Source organism: Phoxinus phoxinus (assembly GCF_949152265.1).
Source record: "Phoxinus phoxinus genome assembly, chromosome: 6".
Taxonomy (NCBI): Eukaryota; Metazoa; Chordata; class Actinopteri; order Cypriniformes; family Leuciscidae; genus Phoxinus; species Phoxinus phoxinus.
Window position 1 is genome coordinate 26,125,775 of NC_136881.1, and position 21,648 is coordinate 26,147,422.

The 21,648-nt window shown below is 37.2% G+C and overlaps 1 protein-coding gene across 14 annotated transcripts in view; it reads right to left on the reverse strand.

Annotated features, from left to right (window-relative positions):
* Positions 1-1,536: 1,536 nt before the first annotated feature.
* lmo7b (LIM domain 7b) overlaps positions 1,537-21,648 on the reverse strand; it is a 39,437-nt gene continuing 19,325 nt past the window's right edge. For 4 of the 14 annotated variants that reach the window (XM_079616898.1, XM_079616895.1, XM_079616899.1 and 1 more), the window contains 18 exons: positions 20,658-20,803; positions 18,053-18,455; positions 16,186-16,455; positions 15,804-15,918; positions 13,979-14,140; positions 13,205-13,377; positions 12,056-12,119; positions 10,875-10,900; positions 10,636-10,743; positions 9,218-9,307; positions 8,881-9,083; positions 8,174-8,218; positions 7,660-7,715; positions 7,393-7,564; positions 5,627-5,893; positions 4,601-4,709; positions 3,438-3,543; positions 1,537-2,036 (listed from right to left, as the gene is read on the reverse strand). In XM_079616898.1, the coding sequence (XP_079473024.1) occupies positions 2,014-2,036; positions 3,438-3,543; positions 4,601-4,709; positions 5,627-5,893; positions 7,393-7,564; positions 7,660-7,715; positions 8,174-8,218; positions 8,881-9,083; positions 9,218-9,307; positions 10,636-10,743; positions 10,875-10,900; positions 12,056-12,119; positions 13,205-13,377; positions 13,979-14,140; positions 15,804-15,918; positions 16,186-16,455; positions 18,053-18,455; positions 20,658-20,803 (2,538 nt within the window). In that variant the 3' untranslated portion in view covers positions 1,537-2,013. Of the gene's footprint in view, positions 2,037-3,437; positions 3,544-4,600; positions 4,710-5,486; positions 5,517-5,626; positions 5,894-7,392; positions 7,565-7,659; positions 7,716-8,173; positions 8,219-8,880; positions 9,084-9,217; positions 9,308-10,635; positions 10,744-10,874; positions 10,901-11,873; positions 11,934-12,055; positions 12,120-13,204; positions 13,378-13,978; positions 14,141-15,803; positions 15,919-16,185; positions 16,456-18,052; positions 18,456-20,657; positions 20,804-21,648 lie in introns of all 14 variants that reach the window. The other 10 variants (XM_079616890.1, XM_079616900.1, XM_079616889.1 and 7 more) reach the window with 7 other exon arrangements.

Genomic DNA, 21,648 nt, shown 5'->3' on the forward strand with positions numbered 1-21,648 from the left:
ACAAAAAGTAGTATATAAAACACCTTAATTAACAGATAGAACTATCAAATTTTGTACATATATTCTTTAAAGGGTCTACTACTGATATATTTTGAGAATTATAATCATGCATATATATTTTGCTCGTAAGACATGTAAATTTGTTAACGGTCACAATTGTGACCGGTAGTATAACACAGTGTTTCAGTTGAAAACACAGGTTTTGGCTGTTAATCCTAGTTATCAATTGTTTATTATTACACAGTTTAAAACTATCAGATGTGTTGGACCTTCTAGACGTACGTGACCCCCCCAAGTGCTGTGTGCAGCAAACAGAGGCATTTAAAAGTGATTGATAGTGATGGATCAGATAGGGAGTACCAGGGTGAAACTGCCTATTTGCCAGGTAGATTATTGAATGGCGATGCAGAGGTGAAACATCTGGAGGATGAGGCATGTTCATGAGAACCAATTGATGTGCGCCACACATCACCACAAACAACCCTTTCTACAATGTACGGCCCATCTTTAGTGCACTGAATGAGTGCACACACATCTCCCTGAAACTGGCCTATAGGCAGGGTCCAAGTGTAGTCTTTGGTCTACTCTAGCCCATAGAGGTCTAGCCGAACAAGCGGAAGTTCATCCAGGGTGTAACTTTGTCCATGACAACCTTTTCATCTCACTAAACCTCCTTTATGAAATGAAAAAGCGAGGTTATGGATGTCTTGGAATGTGTTGCGTAAATAGGCCTAATTGAAGAATTTGTATGAATTCTGACTATGTTGTTTCCCACCGGTCACTATTGTGACCGAGTATAAAACCTAATATTTCACTAACTTAACCAACATAAAATCAATAAGGGCATAAAGTTTGTGTGTTAGGGAGGTCTAAGGAGTAAAATGCATGTATTCAAATTGCAAGAAAAAATTTGGGATTAAACGGGTTAAATTACCCAAATTAGGACTGAAGTATTATCTGTTGCAGGATATGAAGAGATAATGATACAGACAAAATGGGCTGCAGTAAGATGTTTTCCAAAGAAATAAGGGGGTTTAGTGCTTCAGTGAAAACAGTTTCAGTCCATCATTTTGTATTTAAAATGAAGCTTTATTTCCATGGCAACACTTATTAGTTTAGCCAGTTTTAACTAGGCTATGACATACAGGGAGAGAGACTGAAATCCCACGTAAATTTGCAACAGAAGCGTCCAGCATAGGGGCTTGGTAAGAACCATCCCAGGTAATTTGATCTTACAATTATATGCAATAGAACCTCTATTAGCAAGCCATCTGATTGGCAGAAGCTAGCATCTATTAAATGGAAAAAAACAGATTCATGCCAGTTACAACCAGAGCGTCATCTACTGGAGAACATTTCAAAATCTCGAAGCCTAAATCAATTTGACATTATTACCATCTATTGTTAAGCAGCTCGTTTAAAACTTTAGCATAATATTCCTCTTAATTGATACAGAACAGTGACCGTTCCCTCCACCATCACCACTATGTGATGTCTACCAATGAGAGGGGAAAAAAAGTGATTCATTACCAAATAAAGTGTGCTAGAACATTTATTAAATAATTATGAGAGGAAAGCTTATATTAAAGACATGAGAGAATAACATCTATGCTAAACATATTAGTTCTCAACAAGGACTTGCGTCAAAAAATTAAATATAAAACAGTTCTTAGGGAGTCGTGAGACAGATTAGACATGTTATTACTTGCCACGTGGAATGCATAACTGTTCAGCATAACATCTTACTACATCTCACCACGGATGTCAGGCAGTACAGAAACAACCTCAGGGGTTTCAGCAGCGATCACAATAACATGTTCGAACTCTTCACTAAGTAGCGGTCATACTATGAGAACAATCACAGAAATATCAGTCTCAGTGTATTGATTGTCAAAGCCGTGAAAGTAAGCAGTGGATAAAGCCTGCTGCAGTGTTTAGATTGCACTAATAGTTGTGATTCCTGAGGCCGTTTCTGTGGTACACTCCTCTTCGATCTGTTGCAAGGCATTCTGGTCACTTGGAGAAGGAGGGACAGACTAAGAGAAAAATGCATAGAGTCTTTCAGTTAGCATGGAGATGCTCATAAAAACGATAGCAGGTTTCATTGAGAGCCCTCCATTTATAAATGTAACTGAGCTAAGGATCAAAACGATAATGGAATTTTCAAACAAAATTTGACAAATGACATTTGATGTTTTCGACAACTTATTTACAAGTGTTTCTCAAACCAAATGTCAGGACGCCAAACCATTTCAAAAGATTCAGCTGAGATTATCTGTGAATAATGACAATCTGTGCTTCAATTGTGATTTTTTTTTAGGCACATGATCACTTTAGACAATCATATAAAAAAAAAATCTATGTGAAGATTCTTGATGAATGTCTTCGTGTTCCATAATACACAGAAAGAAATTACATTATAAAAATAAATACATTTCTATACTCAGTTGATATAAGAAATATTTTCTGAAAACCAAATCAGCACATTACAATTATTTCTGAAAGATCACGTGACACTCAAGACTGAATTAAGTTTTGCCATCATAAAATTACATTTTAAAATTATATACAATTTAAATGAACATTTTCTATTTTTATACAATATTTATAATTTCACAATATTACTGTTTTTATAAATGCAGTGTTGGTAAGTTGGTAAGTGTTGGACATAAAAATAAAAATCATACTCACGCCATAATATAATAAATATTATATTTTACAATAAGGTCTCATTTGTTAACATTACTCATTGTTCGTTCATGTTACTTAATGCATCGTTACAGAATTTATTCATCTTTGTTCATGTTAAATAGTCATTCATTTGTTTTCACTGTGAAAACAAAAAATTATGATCCAAAACAAAAACAGAGGGGGGAATACTCCCTCATATAACAGATTTACATATACTGTACATAGCATATACAGATTATACCTTACTGCATTTTATAGAGGTGCATTAATATTGTAGTCGACCTTGTTCACAAACCTGTGATACATTTAGAGACTACTAAAAAAGGGGACATAAATTGTAAAATTCAGCTTCATTCCCTTTAATTGTAGCCCCAAGATGCTCAACTATTGATTTTAATGTATTAGTAAATGTTGAAATTAACATTAAATTAGATTAATAAATGCTGTAGAAGTGCTGTTCATTCTTAGTTTGTTTTAACTAAAAGTAGTTAACGAATGCTAACTAATGAAGCCTTATTGTAAAGTGTTGAATATAATATAATATATGTGAAGGCAAGTGATCTAGAATCATTTGGATAGAATGAAGCAGTAGTTTGTAACTATTTGCAGTGTTAGCAGTGTCATTTAATCATGGGATAAAAGGCAAGTCTTCAGACTAGCATTCTTGACACTGATCCTAGTATGGATACTCAAAGCAACCGCTGAATTGTATACGCTCATATAATGGCATGTTGGTTGTTGCTTACCTCTGATTCGGCTGTAGCAGTTGTTACAGAAGAGCTGTCTGTGTCTGACTCTGACCTGAGCTCCGGACTCAATCCCTCTCCCAAGGTCAGTCCTGCAGCTGACACACTGCAAGATCAACAAGAAACAGTGAGTCCGGACACACATCAAGATGAGGATAGAACCCTTTTCTTCCCATGACTCTATGCAGAAAGTCAAAGCCTCCCAAATCAGCAATGCTAATTATTGGGTCAGTGTGAGCAGATCCTCCACCATAGCTACATTTGAAAAGGTGATTATGATTATTTTAGTCAAAGTTGTTGAAGCAGTGATGTAACAGTCCTGTGCTGCAGTGAAGAAACAAGCAGTTACCGTAAACAAAATAACCCCTGCAACCACATACAGGAATCTAAACGGGACAAACATCATTAGAAGGAACGCAAGAGACCAAAGCAAATACCTTATTTTCCGGAAAATAAATTGCACCCGACTATAAGTCACACTATAATTAGTTGTGAGTTTAAATTGGTGTATTACATTCTGAAACAATGTAATGTACAAATAAAGAAAGTAACTTTTAAAACCATTATTAACACTATAAATACATATTTTGGTTCCCCTCACTTAACAACAAATCATTACATGCGTCATTTTGGAATATAAATCTCAGCATGTTTTAGATTACACAAATATATATAATTCCGGAAAATGCGGTATAGTTGTGCGTTTAGAAAAGCCTGTGTGTTCAGTGACTGGCAGGGTTCTGGTCAGGTTAGCCTTTAAGTGGTTGTGCAGAGGTTAGCCAGAAGGAGTGTTCATTTTGTCAAGTTAATTGACAATAAGGCAATCAGAAAACAGGCTGGACTTACGATGTCTTCAAATTTAAAAAATTTTTTTTAAACATGTTCAGATAAGAGTTCTGGAATGATTTGGTGATGCATTTTCTTACATAAATCCCAGGTTTAAATCAAAGTATGAATTAGTATAGAAATCGACACCATTTCTAATTTGTTTTGAATGCTTGTAATCTGATTGCCTACAGCAAAATAGTATAATTTATTGATGTTAGGTGGCTAATGATCTCCTGTTGCCCCAAAAGCTGAAGGTTAAAAACCCAGGCTAGGTGCAACAGATAGGCCCAGGAAGGGCCTGCTCGCTCTTAGTTTCAGGTGACCTCTAGTCTCACCTTGAAGCAACCAATGTGAAAGCAGAGCTCCAGGGAATCGATGACCATGGCGGCTCCCTTCCCTAGAGGCTGCTCGCACCTCGAGCACATCCGCCTGCCACTGAGCAGCCTACAGGCACCACATGCCAGTGTCAGAGTCAGGGTCAATGTCAGAAACAAGACAGCATTTGCTCTGCATTTCCCTGATTTGACTGCATTTAACAGAAGAGGTTGGCGGCAGCGTACTGAAAGGTTCGGAATAGCATACTACCATACTATGATGCATGTATACTGTACACATTAACACAGCATGCACAGTGTTCCATGGAATACACTAATTGTCAAAATGCATGCTGTGTGTGATACTGCTTCCAACAATGCAATACTCTCCACTTGTGACCTTTCCAACGTGATGACGTAATGCGTGACGCATCTCAGAGATGGTACAAGACGGGCAATTGTGGTTAAAAAGTATATCATTTTTAGAAAATTACCATCGTTTTGCTAGATTAGCCGTTGGTTGCCATTGAACTTTGAAGTCCATTAAAAAATCCTGGAACTTTTCCTCAAAAACCTTAATTTCTTTTCGACTGAAGACAGACATGGACATCTTGGATGACATTGGGGTGAGTAAATTATCAGGAAATTTTTATTTGAAAGTGAACTAATCCTTTACTATTTTAAGATACTAAGATAAGATAGTTTATTTCAGGATTCGATGAATAGAAAGTTCAAAAGAAGATTTATTTGAAATATATTTCTCGAATTTTTTATCAATTTATCCATTCTTGCTAAATAAAAGTATTATTATTTTTTCTTTTGAACGGTATTGTACGGCACGTTATATGCTGCAATATGCAGTACACGAGTATACCATTCCGACCATAGTCACTGATTGCTAAAATACCTGGGGTTAAAGGTCAGGTAGAGAGAGATCCTTAAGAAAAAAAATATAAAAGAGCTGCACTTAAAATTGGCTTAAAGGTGTTTAAACTGAATATGCATTTTACATAAAGCAATGTTTTGGTTGCTTTGACTAGTCCATACCTGCCACACTGCTGAGAGTTTGAACGGGACTCAGGGGCCGAGGGCTCAGGCGTAGTTGTGATTGGTGGAGTGTGAAAGTTGGAGGCTGACAAGGAGCTCTGTTTAAGACCAGTAGAGAAGATCGCTGAGCCAGGGCCCAAGCTGCTGCGTCCACTCCTGTAAGAGCCAGTGCTTCCCAGAGCAGAATGGGGCCTGTTTGTGATGCCTGAAGTGTAGGACTGCCTGGACCAGGAGCTGGTCGAGTGGAGGTTCTCCAGCGATTCATGTCTGTGAAGAGATTGAGATGTTAAAGACAGACTGGAAATGATGCGTTCCTGGTTGACAAAGTACACTTCTGTCAGGACCACTGTCGTCAAATACGATTAACAATTAGCATACAGTTTGGATTGGTGGTATGGTTCCGTTCTGGGCGAGAACTCCCTGCGTATCCATGCAGCCTAGCATGGATAAGAGCAGGGAGAACCATAACCTCCCTTAGGGTAAACAGAACAGAACCAACATGAATGTATCCAGATCATTAATTCAAGATTAAGGACAACATTATTCGAGAATTTGTTCGAATTCATTGGAAATCAGAATGCCAAATCTTGACTGATGAGAGGAGGAGCTGGGGATGGAGGAGGGTAATTCGCTCCTGAGAACACGATAGCTGCTGATAATACTGAAAGAGCTTATATAAACAGTGATCGGCAAGACATCAACAAGACAGCATTTACAGCATTTAATCAAAATATAGTAAAAACTAGTGGTCGACCAATATACAAATTTTTCTAATTGGCCGATGTGTTAGAAGCGTTTACAGTCTTTGTTTAACAGTCATATTTAATACGTTATTATATAGAACTGTTAAACAAAGTATGCAAAGAAGTATAGCATTTGCTTTTATATTATTAGTAACAAAGGCAAACACTATTATACTTCCCCATTTAGCGTCAGCATTCAGCAAATACGCATTTATATAATTTAAAACAAATCTCTGAATATCTAATAAACATTTAATTTCACAAACCTTGCAGACTTAAGTCAAACCCAGCTGTCAAATATTCTGAAGTGTGCATTTGCAGCCTACAAACGTGTGCATAATGCCTGCATAAACGTGTTACTCCGTGCGTGACGTTCGGTCCGTGAGAATTAAATGTAGACAGGAGAGTTCAGCTTTACTGGAGACGCACGATTGACAAACTTTAAACTCTTGATTTAAAAATATGCAGCGCTATATCCAGTTGCAATTTTGATGCTAATTTTACATACAGCACAGTCAAAATTGCGTTACCTTATCTTTATTTGACAAAATATGATTCCCAGTGAGCACAAACTTACTAGAGTCCCATGCAGTTTACCTTTTTATTTATATATTTTTAAACAATTACTTTGTGAAAAGTACTGTAATAGGACTGAAGACTCAAGAAGTTGCCATCTAAAGTATAAGGATATTTAAAAGATTTATTTTAAAAATGTCTTTTCATATTTATTTCTAATTTATTAAACACCAATAAAAAAAAATAAAAAAAAAGATATATATATATATGCTTTATATCGGCCATTGGCCACCCTGCTCTCTAAGATATCGGCAATCAAAAAAAACTGTATCAGTCGACCACTTGTACAAACAGTAATATTGAGAAATATCATTATAATTTAAAATAACTGTTTTCTATTTTAATATATTTTAACTATATTTAAACAGTAGTACATTGTAAGCTGACAAAGAGAGTCTGTGTTAAACAGTATAAGGGAAAATGTTTATTCAGTTTATTCATTGGGACCTCTTGATTGACGTTCCCGCAGTGATGGCTTCTTTGTTGATGCTGGCATTTCGCTGACGGATCCAACTGCCGTCTGTGAGGAGCTGCGTTTTCTTCCTCATCTCCTCCAGGATCTGCAGGCGTTCCTTTTCTGCCTGTGACAGCTGTCCCTTCTTTTTACTGCTCCCTGCAACTAATGAAGGGACAAGCCAGAGAAGAGCAGCATTATACCTAATAGTCAACTCACAGGAACTCGCATAGGAATAATCAAATGAAAAGTAATCAGACCTTTAGCATCTTGTTTGTGAAGGCTTTCAAGCGTAGGGGTAGATTTCGACTTTGTCCTATGCAAAATGAGCACATGAAAGAAAAAGAGTGAAAAAAATAACATCACTACTGCAAGCCTAACTTTAAATGTAAAGTGTTATTTTTGCATCACCAACAATAAACGCCTGCAAAATATCTGGCAATGAGGACAGAACTGAATGTGATGAGAAAGATAGGGCAAAGTGAAACATTACTAAATGGAATTGTACTCAGAATTAATGTTTGTTAACAGAATTGGTAACATTCGCTTGCTTACATTTCTCATGGAAAATAAAACTCTGAATTACTGATAACTTTCTCTTCCCATTAAAGTGAGAAAGTATTTTAATAATGGAAAAAATACACACGTTCCCTTTAAGACACTGGAAAATCTTTCAGTACAGAAATAAGTGCAGCCAGATTTATATCACCACATCTTTCCTTATGCCACAAAAGCCATTAAAAGAAGCAAATATAGCCACAAAAGCAAACTGACCTGTCGGAAACTGTAAGCTTGGCAAACCCATAGGACTCCTCTGAGCTGAAGCAGGACAGAGCAGAAGCAGCACATACAGTAGATAGACATGCAAGCAATGACCAAAGCAACAGTAACATGTACATGCAACTCCACACTGCACTCAATACAACAATATTTCACGACTACTTGAGAAATTGACAATACATATTAATTAGGGCTGTCAATTGAACATGGTAATTTAGTGTGATTTATAAATAAAAAAACGAATGCTATTGTGCCTTATTAAAAACATGCTTATTTCAGCATCATAGTGGAAGATGCTGAAAAACAGCTGGATTCAACATCAGCTAAAAACTATCCTGAAGATATGTCCTGTGTGAACGGACTACTTCCTCAGAATGCCTGGCAAACTCGAATGGATTCCTGTGGACTGTACCGGCGCCAGTGATATGTTCAATTATATGCAAAAAAACCAATGATTTCTGTTGAATACTATATATTAAGACTTCTCTGCTACAATCATGTTATGTCTATAACATTTTTATTGAATGTCTTTAATGAAATTATTGAATCATCTTCATTTTGTGGGCTTGTCTTTTAAAATTATATGCATTGATGCTTTGCCAGACTTGCCTAATTATTTAGGGAAATGCAAAATCCTAATATTTTCTCGGCATGAACAAGCTACAACTTATTTTTCAGCTTGTGCTTGGCATATTTCTTACCACTGACTCTTTGTGGTTGAATCGCACTCCACTTCTGTCTTAAGTGTCTGGTGTCCTGCTGCTATTTGCACAGCGGCCTGTCTGTTCTGTTCTGCTCCCACCTTCTCTGCAATCTGATTGGATGCCACTGAAGTGGTAGCAATGGGAGGTGGAATATGAGATGTAGTATTTCCATTGGACAGCACAGCAAGGCATTTCTGCTCCTAATACCAGCAGAAAGTAAATAAGTGTTCACTCTTCACCATTTTAGAATGACTGCAGAGTATTGCAGACAAACGTAATGCAAACACTTTATACAACGTTACAATTTACATTCAAGTTATGACAATCCTCTGACCTCAGGACCACTGAGCTCCTCTCCATAAAATTCCTCCTGAGCTCTTCTCCACTCCTCATCTAACTTCTCCTGATCATGTCGATACTTTTCCTGAAACCAGCGCAGACAATTGTTTTAATGTAACAGTTTATTACAAACATTTTTAACAGCAAAACAAATTCCCTCCATCAGTGTATGTGTATACCCAAAATTGCTTTATTGGCATGACTGTAAATACAATATTGCCAAAGCTTGGAATACATAGAATAATAATAAAAATAATAGAAGAAAATTATAACTTAAATTTAAATAAACAGTGTAACAAATTAGAACATGTGATACCACAGTACACACACACACACACACACACACGTACCTAGCATCCAGTGCTGCTGTCTGTCCCTCTCCTAATATTATCTTTATCGGTTCTATTTCAGTCATGGCTGTAAAGTTCTTTATTAAGTTAGTGAACTTGTTTAAAGTAGAGGTTTCTGATTGAACTGTATGTGTGACAGTGAAGGAGGACGTGCGTCTCGGTCTCGGTCTCTCCTGTCCTACAGTGAACACACACCCTTTGCTCTCGGAGTAACCAGCTCTTTCTGTGTCTGCCGGTCTCGATGGCTAGACTGTTCACTCAGCCTGTACTTGCTCAGGTTCGGTCTCTGCTTTGTCTCTCTCACACTTTGAAATCAAGTTATGAATTGGAAGAATATCTCCAGAGTTCGATAGAACTGTAATTTACTTTGTTGTTTAGTTTCCTGATCCTAATGTTCCAGATATGTATTTTTAGACTGTTTGATAATTTGGTTTATTTTGAATTGTGTGAGAAGCAGTGCTGGTCTGAGACTGGATAATGTTAGAAGAGTTAGTCAGGTTAGTAAATCTAAAAGACCAGCTGACTGAGGGGACTTTTTTCAGGGTTCAGTTCTTGTTTGTAATGCTTTAAATGTAGCGATTAGGCTATTAGGCTAATTCCTATTGATTGTTAATTTGCAAAAAAGATCCCTCAAATTTTGGATGCTGTGGGACTCTGTGGGACACTAAAATCAAGTCCCACAGAGTCCCACAGCATCCAAAATTTGAGGGATCTTTTTTGCAAATTAACAATCAATAGGAATTAGCCTAATTCTGCCCTACATGCATTATTGGGTGTTTTCCTTTGTAGTTTTTGAACGAGTTTGCAGAATTCTGTGTAGGGCTTCTTTCCCATCTAGTGTGGTTTTGATCACTACTGAGTGGACCCCAAACCTCACTTCCAGTCGGCGCAATCCACACACTTATTTTTACTTAATTATAAATCAACAAATTACTATACTAGCTAAAACTTAAACTAAAATATCTGAAATGAATCATTACTTCAAGTCACCATGAAACTATTCTGAAACATCTCCCATTCAAGATCTGGTTATGGTAAGAAAGAATGTGTGATTTGGTGGTACCTGCAGGAGGCGCTCTTGTTCCATCTGCCATTTCTCCTGCCGCCGCCTCTCCTCCTCATGATCCCAGGACCAGCGAGAGGAGGTGGAACTGATGGAGGGAACCTGCAGCTGATACCAGAGAGTAACAATGTGAATAAATTATCCAAAAAGTCACATTTAGACAGTATCAGCATACTAATAGATCATAATCAGGCTTTAATATTGATAAAGACTAAACGTGAATGACAGTAGTGACTCACATCAGAGATGGCAGACTCCGAGCCACCTGGTAAAAGAGGTGGAAACAAAGATTATCCGTTAAAATAGTATAACAGAGTCCTCACATAGCTATGAGTTTCCCAAGCCTGTTACCTGTTGATTCATGCTGCTCAGTGATTCTGACACACACACAGCTCATTTGACAAAACTGTAACCAAAGCCACCACGGTCGGGCGAGCACACAACAAATTCACACTCGCATGCTGGTACGCAGGCTTTAAACAACACGCAAGACCGAAGAAAACAATGAACGTGCAAAAAACATCTCCGAGCAATCCCTTAAGAATTGCATTTGTTCAATAACAGTGAATTACAAAGGATTGTATACTTTATGTAATACTTCTGGTTTGAAAAACTAAATTATTAGAGACAAACTAACTCAAGGTTCTCATTGTAAACTGTTCTGCAATAAGACAGGAATCACACACCACCAATTACAGACAGACAGAAACAGAAATAAAGAAACAACAGTCTTCATATTTTAGTTATTACAGTGTATCATGCACATTGAAAGCACACCATCTTTATTTACCACAGAGATAGACCCAGGAGCTGACAGTGGCACCTGATGGACAGAGCATTAGCTTTTAGAAAAATGGAAAGCAAAAGAAACCCATGGAGCGATTTCAGATCTTTATACCCAGGCCTAGAGCTTAACCATTAAAAGCTTTTGGTACACACAGTATTTAGAAAAGAGCATGTAAAAAAAAAAAGAAAAGTATCTTAACATAACTGGGTGACAGATGTACTGTACCGTATGTACTAAATGCTTTAGTTAGTCAGGCCCTTAGCATGCAGAATAAGCAAACCCATCTGTTTTTGAGTGAATTCATTCATATTGAACAGAACAGACCTCACCAATACACTCCATTAAGAGTGTGCTTGATACAAATCAGTCACAGCATGATTCAATTAATAAGCTGCAGTGATCAATTAGCCATGAACCATTAAATTGCTACAGCCTGAACGAATGCGGTTACCTTTTTGCATGAAAAATTCTAACTTTCTTCTATGAATTTTCAAAGCTATTTTCTCATAGTCTACAACACAGGTGGGGAGAGAACAATGCAAATAAATGCATTAAAAATAATGTGGAAATTGTTAGGTTTAACTCTAAACAAGAACAAAGATTAGATTGCTAAACCGGTATTAAAGCACCCACCTTTGTTTCTTAGAGCAACTGGATTGTCCTGGATACATCCATTCACCATTTTAGTTAGTGCTTTCTGAAAAATGTGAAATAAAATTAAACAAATAAATACCTCAAATGAATTTAATTCAATTAGAAAGTACACTACCATTAAACAGTTTGGGATCAGTAAGATTTAACATGTTTTCCAGGTCTCTTATGCACACCAAAATTGCATTTATTAATAATAATAAAAACAGCCATGTTAAAAACGATAATCATTTATAATAACTTTTCTATTTTAATATGATGTAATGTATATAATTTAGGGTACGTTTACACTACAACGATAGGCTTAAACGGAGAAGTTTGAGTTTTCCACATTCAGACGACACCAGTCAAAATGATCCCCATTCAAACAGATCCACGAAAACTAATAAAAACCCTGTATTCTGCTGCCAGGCCATTAGATGGCGATGAAACACTATAGAATGATTGAACACGTAATACGCATGGCATGTGGTCATCATCGTCAGAGAACTGCGTTTTTGTGGTTTACACAAGACTGTTTTCATGGTAGAAATTTAGGGGCTGTTTACACAAGTAAAAAATAAAAAAATAAAACGTATGCGCTTTGCCCGCTTATTTACATGACAACAGAGTTTTGGGTGCCTGAAAATGCAAACTTTTGAAACCGAATTCGCAAATCTCTGAAACCGATTACGTCATGCACATGCGTATAACGTGTTCAGTCTATAGTGTTTCATCGCCATCTAATCGATGCATCTAACAGCAGAATACAGAGTTTTTAGTCGTTTTCGCAGATCCGTGTGAATGGGGATTGTTTTGACAATGGTGTCGTCTGTCCACGGAAAACAAAGGAAAAACTTCTCCATTTTAAGCATATCGTTGTTGTGTAAACGTACCCCTAGTTGAAACCGAAATTGTAACAATGCAAGTCTTCACTGTCACTTTTGATAATTTTAATGCATCCTCACATATTTAAATGTTTTTTTTTTTAATCTTTTGACCAATAGTGTACCTTTAACACTCACTGTACAAACAAGCATATTAATTACCAACTTGGTCAAGAACTAAAAATGAACAAACTTAAACAACAGCAGTTAAACTCACTGATTTCCCACAGTCCACTACTTTCATTATATTCCTGTCCTGACTCACATTAGCAGGCTGTGCGTTGACCTGTGTCTTCACCACAGTCCCCACTGGAGAGTTTGAGGTTGTGCTGATCGAGACATATTGCTCAGGTCGCCCTATAAGTGTTGAATTGGCACTGGTCAAATTGATGGTCTTATGGCTCTTGTACGGTAGGGAAGGATGGCCACTGCCCCAGTCTGTCCAGTATTCAAAACATACATCAGCAATTCAGAAATGCCAGGTCACATGTTAGTGATTTAGACCAATTATTTAAATCAGAATTAGATGTAATTTGTAAAAGGGGAATTTTAAGTGGGTAAAATGATACGGTTTAATACAAAAGTGAGCATTAAACGAAATTAAAGGGTGATAATTATTCCCTTTGATAATATTGAAGCAAAGATTACTTATGCAATAGAGAAAACCCAACTTTATCAGACCGGACAGTGAGAATGACTGACAGACAGACAGATAGACCACCTTCCCACAGTAACAGAAAGCAAAAGATAAAGCATCTGATTCTGGAATGGCACCTTCATTTTCTCAGCTCAAAAGCAGAAGGAACCGTGGCAGAAAATATAAAGACAAAATACCCAACATCAAATTGCAACAGCTGTTAATTAAAGTAGTAATATTGTACTCTGAATATGAACAGTGTCATTAAAGTGTGATTTAGAAATTGCAATATATTACTACTTGATTTATATTCACACATTCCCTTGTAGGTAGTACAAAGTTGGTGAAATAATGCTCAGTTTACACCGAGAGGGCTGATTCTCACAGTTTCCATGCACTCACCATTTTGGCCATGTCGCCGGATGTCCATCAGTAAAGTGCCGTTTTGCTGCGCTGAGTCCATGCTGCCCTTAAACTGCTCATAATTCATTTCGGCAACCCTGCATCCACCCAACGCCACGATCTCATCCCCCATCAGCAGACCACACAACTCCGCTGGGCTGCCTGTGTGATGCAGGTACAGAGATGAAGCAGGTCAAGGCTGGGACTTTAAGCTAAACTGAGAAAGTTTGTGAGTACAGAATCAAATGTACTTCTTGATATAGACCAATAGGATATTCATTGAAAAGAAATAAAGTTCTAGTAGGTTTTCATTTACTGAGATCTTAATCTGGTGAAAGGCAAACAGGACGTCGGCTCTTCAATCTTATTCAACTTGAATTACTGTATGTAGAACATTGCATTGTACAATTTCATAGAGCATAATGCTGTATTTCTCTGTATATTTATTCTGTTCCTGGTAGTTATTCCACTTACTTTTTTGTACATTTAACATTGTATAATTTCATAATAAATGTAATTGTACATAGGCTTCTATGTATTTCATAGAATAATATTCTTAACTCAATTACACCAATGAAATAATTAAATTTATTAAAATGTAATATCACAGCTTGTCAGTGGCCAACAAAAAGTTATTAAACTATTTCAGATATAGAATCTGTGATTTTTGTGCAAGTGAGACAAAAATACTTTAATACTTTGCCTGGTGTCTATAAATTATTAATTTATAATGCACATATAATTAACCCTGAAACCAACATTTGAGCAGTTTTTCCACACAAGTACTGTATAAAAAAAAAGAATTAAACATGCATGCATTAACTACAAAAAAAAAAAAGATTAATCATTACTACATATTTATTAACTACAAAAAAAAAAAGATTAATCATTACTACATATTTAATCGTGATATATGAACTGACTGACAGCCCTAAATAGAAAAGAACACAACAGGTTCATGCATCATTGATGAGGCTGTAAATGTAGGTTAGTGTGTTTAATGGAATTCTGGGAAGGAGATCAACCCGAGCCTTCTACCTCAGCCTGTCTGTTAACTCTGTTAACACAATACATCTGATTAAAGGATGCCGGGAGTCAGAACCAACCGCACACTGCATCTTCTATACAACGATACAGATGAGAGCTGATATAATGGAGATGTGCTTTAGATTATATTTACTACATGCATGGCCACCCTAACCTGCTTTTGTAAATGCACAGGTCACAGATGAATCCTGCCTCTCCTCTCATTCATGATGACATATCCTAAGCTCAGGACCAGACTCCCTTCAGGACAGGTTCCAAGAATTCTTCAGTTTAACCAATCAGACTAATGCACAGTAAAACACACCTTCACTGTTCTCTATAAATCATTCATCTCGGTCTCACTCCGGAATCCTGAGAATGACACACTGTCACTGAACGTAAACGTACATGGCAATACAAACACTCCTTGCATTCAAAAATAACTGTCAAGCACACGGTGTGATACACAATAAAGATCCACAAACTCTTTCATCTGCGACAAGTATGCAAAGATTCTTCAAACTTTCATCATGAATTCCTTTCATTTTCTGAAATGTAATTTATACTCCGTTATCACCTCCATTAACCCCATTCTTCCATAAAAATACACCAAAGTTTCACCCAATATCTCTAAACCGATTCTGTATGGTAGAAATAGGCATCTAACCTGACTGATTTACAGCTGGTTCACATTTCACTCTTATAAAGTGAAATTGCAAAGCCCATATGCATTTAAAAGGCGCAATTATTGTAGTTAAACAGTTTGCCGTTTTGAACCGTTCTGAATTATAAGTCTTACCTGCTTGAACTGATTTCACACAAGCACCAGTTGAGTCCCAGTGAGCCTTGAATCCAAAGTCTCTCCCGCTGTTAGGCTTCTGATTCAAACAGACTCGCATTTCACTTTGACCCACCTGAGAGAGAGAGAGAGGGAGAGATACAGAGAGAGAATGTGACACCTGAGGATCCCATGACACCTTCCTTAAGAAATCTGCTTCAGTCAGTACAACACAAACTGTGTCCACTATCACACATACCTGCATAAATGAAAATCATGTCTGAAATGGACTTCTAGGCATATATATAACATTACATTTTTATACCGCATTATTATAATATAATATTCCAGGTAGGTCAGGGACGTCATGATTGGATTGGTTCAGATCGTCAAAGGAGCCTACCTTAATTTCTCTTATTTTTGAGACAACAGGAGATGTTTGTATCATGGAAGCGGCCATGGTCACTTTAGTGACGAAAGAGTTCATGGGAGGCGCTGATGACCTTCCATCTCTCCAGTCTTCATCCGCTTTCTTAGGGTTGATTGGATGAGTGCTTGAACGAGAGTGACCAGTCTCTGCAGAGGCTGTGACCTTTCCTTGACCGCTGAGGAAAGAGGGGATGATTGAATAGTCTCGGTGTCCACTGATCAGGCTTTTATGAGAGTCATCAATCTGTAGAAACACAAGATAAAACCAAATAAATAAAGTGGCTTATTTCTGTAACAACCACTTCTACAACCATGAATTGTTCAATTTAAGAGCACTGAAAATTTGAATATGTCTCAAATTGGTTTTAACAAGCCCATGAAATAACTTTTCTCTGAAAAATTCTCATGCGCCATTTCTTGTTGACTTTAATCTTAAATTCAAATGTATAAAGCCACATAATAATTAAACAGACACACACAGTACAATATAGAGAGGCAACATAATTGCTTTTGTTTGAGACACAGTGGCCAAACAGTGCGCGTGTCCACACATGGTTGAGAAGCCCGTCATGGAAAAGCACACACAAGGCACACGAAGTCTTAGCTTGGGTTTCACAAAGCACCCAGCGCAGAGCTGTAGTAGTGGCTCGATTCATTATTTATAAGCCAGCCGCTAGATGATCAAGTGATGAAGAGAAACACTAAACTTCACACACGGAACACTGCACAAACTACACTCTTCCTCATCCCCCACTCCTTTATCACAGAGAGAAACACTAGGTACTATTTAGAAACTAACAATTACTGTAGGTCAAGGTCAGGTGGAACACATTGTCATTGAATAATAAGTCTGGCCAATATTGATATAATATTCTCATTATACATGAAGTTACTTCTGATCTAAAAAAAAAAAAAAAAACATGAATATAACAATTTCAGTGGATCTTTTTAATAGGTGGTTTTGTTTACTAAATACCATGACATTACACTAGTTCTGCAATTATTATTATGATTTTCTTTTTTTAAGCTGCATCTCTCAGCTCTACCAATGACCAATGTATGCTCATCACCATGCGCTTTGGAAGAGTTTCACTTTAGTTTTACGATCTGTGCCCGGTTGCATAAACTGCTTAGACTAGTCTTACAAGTTAGTCTATTTATTTTTTTCTTTAAGACTAGCCATAACTTTAAGTTCTTTACATAAAACCGTAAATATATCTAATTTGAATCTGAAAAGTAAGACTGATTACCACTTGGCTAACTGCTAATTGGTCAGACTAGGCAAAGTCTTAACAGTGTCTTAACACATTTATGCAACTGACCACTGGATGGCATGTGGTCCCAAAACTAATCAGACCTCAAGGTACTGAAATGCCACCAAAACCAATCTGGGAAAAAAAAAGAAAAAAAAAAGTATGTTTTTAAGATCATTGCTGTCACTTTTGGATTACTCGGGTACTTGTATAGAGGTTTTCTGTAAATAGGGATGTGCACGTTCAAAAGGTCAAACCTTTTAAGCATAAAATAATCTTTTTGTACGAGATCATGGTTCTGTCGGAGTGGAAAATTCAGGGAACAGAAAAATAAAACTGCACTATATAAAAAGGAAAAAAACGAGGACATCACAGAGAAAGTGTAGTAGTTGTTGCGTAATAAATCAGACAGAGGGATACTAAATACCAAGTGAAATGGACACACACACACAAAAACACATTAATCAGAATCAAAAGCCTCCACATTGAGAATCCAGAACCATAATCAAGACTTAACATTCAGATCTGACTTTTTTTATGAATAAAGCATCTATAGAGCAACACGTAAGGCTGAGAATGGCCACTTACGGAATACACTTTGGGTAGTGAGGACACTTTGGAGGGTTTGGCTCCAAATAGACGTGGTGTGATGCCTGTGGAGAGGCGCGAGCAACCTTCTGACCTTCTGAAACCCCTCGGTAGAGTGGCAGATATGCGTGCTCCCCCTGCATAGAAGCTCTCTAGGAAACCAGCGCGGCGGCTGAAGTCTGGACCCTGCTGCTCGTAGGGTTCAGAGACAACAGCTGCTGGAGGGTTAAAGAATTCACCGGTGCACATTTGGGCTGAGTCGGGTGTCTCTATGTCAGTGCCTCTGGTCAGAGAAGATGGCGTCCCGTTCGTGAGGGGTGAAGCCGAGGTGGTTGACCATCCAGTTAGCCTAGCACTGCTGAAACTGGACCCCGATTCACTCATGGGTCCAGGCATGTTGGAGCTGGAAGAGAGTGAACCAACAGGAATGAATGTCTGATCCCAGGGTAGGAGTTTAAGGATGTGGCAGGACTCTGCTAGAAAGCACATGGCTGATAATGGAAGGGGAGTGGGGGTGGAGAGGGCTTGGAGGACAGGTGTAACTATCAAATGTCTCTATTAGCCACACGTGAACAAGTGGTAGCACTTTAGAATTTGATAACAGCACTTAATGCATTAGGATTATTATTTTTTTTTAAATCTAGGTGGATGCTAATATATAACATAATTCTAATGTAGAATGCGGTCTGTTATTTCTTGATAACAGACCGCTGCTAAGGATAACACACCGTTGCCATGAAAAACAGAGTGTTGCCATGGACACGGTGTTCTTTAGCAGAAGCAATACAATCGTTTTTAAATCAATATTTTGTGTCAAATTATTGATCTATTTGGTAGTTAGCCATATAATAAGCGGGATAATGTAGAGCGAGGCGGTTATTATAGCAAATACAACCCCTTCAGGCCGATTCAAGACCTGATCCTGATCAGCCTGTCAGGGTTGTATTCGCTATAACAACCGCCTCGCTCTACATTATGCCTTACTTATTATTCTTCATTGTTAAAGGTGCGTTCAGTAGTTTAATGCTAATTGAAAAAGTTTTACATGTTAAAAAATGAATTGCTTTTATGAAGAGCCATCTGAATGGCGTACACTCAAAATAAGATGAAAGCTGTTCTGTATGTAATAGTTATCTTTAAAAAAAAAAAAATTATATGCGGTGCAGATCTGAAAGCAAAAAAAAAAACAAGCTGATGACAGAACATTATGAGTGATAACGCCAAGGTAGCGTCTTTTTGTTAGACAGATAACGGAGCCATTATGTCAAGCCAGTGTCTTAAGATCTATGACCCACTAGCAGTTATTTTTTGGGGACAAATTAAACCAATCTTCATGTAACTGACTCCAAAAAGTTATGAACAGTCTTAAAGAAAAAAAAATCTTAATCAACTTGTAAGACTAGTCTTAGCGGTTTATGCAACCGGCCCCAGCATTAAACAGCATTGTGGTAACGATACTTAAATACATGAACAGCGATGCTAATGCTAGCTAGAGAACTACTGAATTGCCCTTTAATCTGTTAATTTATCAATGCACTATTGTATTAATTGGAACTTGAAATGTATATGTAGAAATTATCATTCAGATTAATAAATTATGTAAATGGACTACAGGGTTTTTGCCGTTTTTATGAAAGTAACTAATACAACTACCGGTATATACATACAAAATAATAACTAACACCTCATTGTGAAGTGTTACAGACTAAGGAAATTCACTAAACAGTTGAACTTTTTTGCATGTGGTATGTCTCCAAATATTACTTGCATTCCTTTATGCACAAACATGCCTCCTTTGTAAATCTGGCACATAAATTCACAAATCTATCATCTACATGACTTTCAAAACCCACATGACTTTCTACCAACACAAAAGGAGTTAAGCAGAATGACAAATCTGGGGGGGGGGGGGGGGGTTCCATATATATGAAGACAGTAAATGTGACCACAGCTATCAAACAAGATTTTCACTTGAACCTTTAGTGTTCTTAACACAAAGCTATTCACAAAGTATTGTGAAAAATCTTATAAATGACAGACAGATCAATGAATTCTAAAATATCCCCATACACGGGATAAATGGCTCAGCAGCATGGGACAAAAGCCACACATTATTTATCCAAATACTACTACAAAACTGAAAATCATAAAATTTGCGCAATTCTTCATTTGCTACTTAAATCTCCAACATAAAAAAAATAATAAAAAAAAATATATATCAGATGCAGAATCAACTTTGTGTTGCTGCCCACAATTGCGTCAAGGATCAGACAAACGTCCACGTGCATCTCGAAAAGCGGATGTTTTGGAAAGTGCTTCGGCAAGCTTTTGTGCCATCAAGTGAATTAGAGGAAAATAAAAATCAAAAAGGAGCCTTTTACCTCATGGAGCCTTTTGCCCCATTGTACCCTATAGAAGACAGCAACTCAAACATTCTGCTTAATTCCTTATATTGTGTTCCACAAAAGAAAGTCAGTAATTCAAGTTTGAATAATTAACAATATTTTCATTTGTGTTTAAATTGAATCTGTTCAAGTACAATTTTTTTTTAAGGAATAGTTCTAAGAGCATTATTGAGAGTAAAATACATTCTAGTATAAACCACCTCTCCTCCGGCCCCCCGGTGAGCTGTGCAGTCCTGATGTCACTGGGCACTCCACCACTAATAAGTTCAATCTGCTCCCTCTCCTCACGCTTTCTGTGGAGGTCAGAGTTTGTGCTCCGCCGCCGGCTCTTCCACTTGCTCAGATCCTGCAATGACAGAGATGAAAATTGAGTGATAAATGAAAAAATATGATGAAAAAAAAAAAAGTCAGACAATAACATCAGTGTGATGTGTGAATGATAGAAGACGGGTAAGAGTTTTCTCCAAGGCCAGTCGAAACCATTTCTGCTATTATCTGGCTCGCTGAGGCCCCCCACAGTGCCAATCCAGAAGTAGCAACCTCATCGAGAAAACTTTTATGCTAAAGCAATATTTTATGGAACATACAGAAAATGTCACCAGCAATTTTTAAGTTAATGGCTAACATAAGTTTGTAGAGGGACTATTTGTTTCGAAAAATAGCAGACGGTTGTTTGAAACAGTCATTATTTTTGCAATTATATAAGATTGCTGCTATTGCCTCCATTCCTTTAAGCATTACAGTTTAAAGGTGAAGTGGTGAAAATTCTGTCAATTACTCACAATCATGTTGTTGCAAACCTGTGTGAGACTCATTCTTCTGTGGAAATAAAATATATTTTGAGAAAATGTCTTGAAAGTCAATAGAAACCAAAATTGTTTGGTTTACAAGATTCTTCAAAATATCCTTTGTGTTCAGCAGAAGTCAGTCACAGAAGTTTAGAACAATATCAGTGTGAATAAATGACAGAATTGTATTTTTTAGGCAAACTATTCCTTTAAAGTCTCCCTGTAGTCAATAATTGTATCCCTTAAAACACCAAAATGACATTGAAAAATTTTTCCTTGAAAGAAAAAACATTCATGCCTTAAAATTGCTTAAAATGTTACTCTACTACAACAGAAATCCTGCTTTTGGAGGGTCACTGTCCTGCAGAGTTTAGTTCCAACCTGCTTCAGCACACCGGCCTTT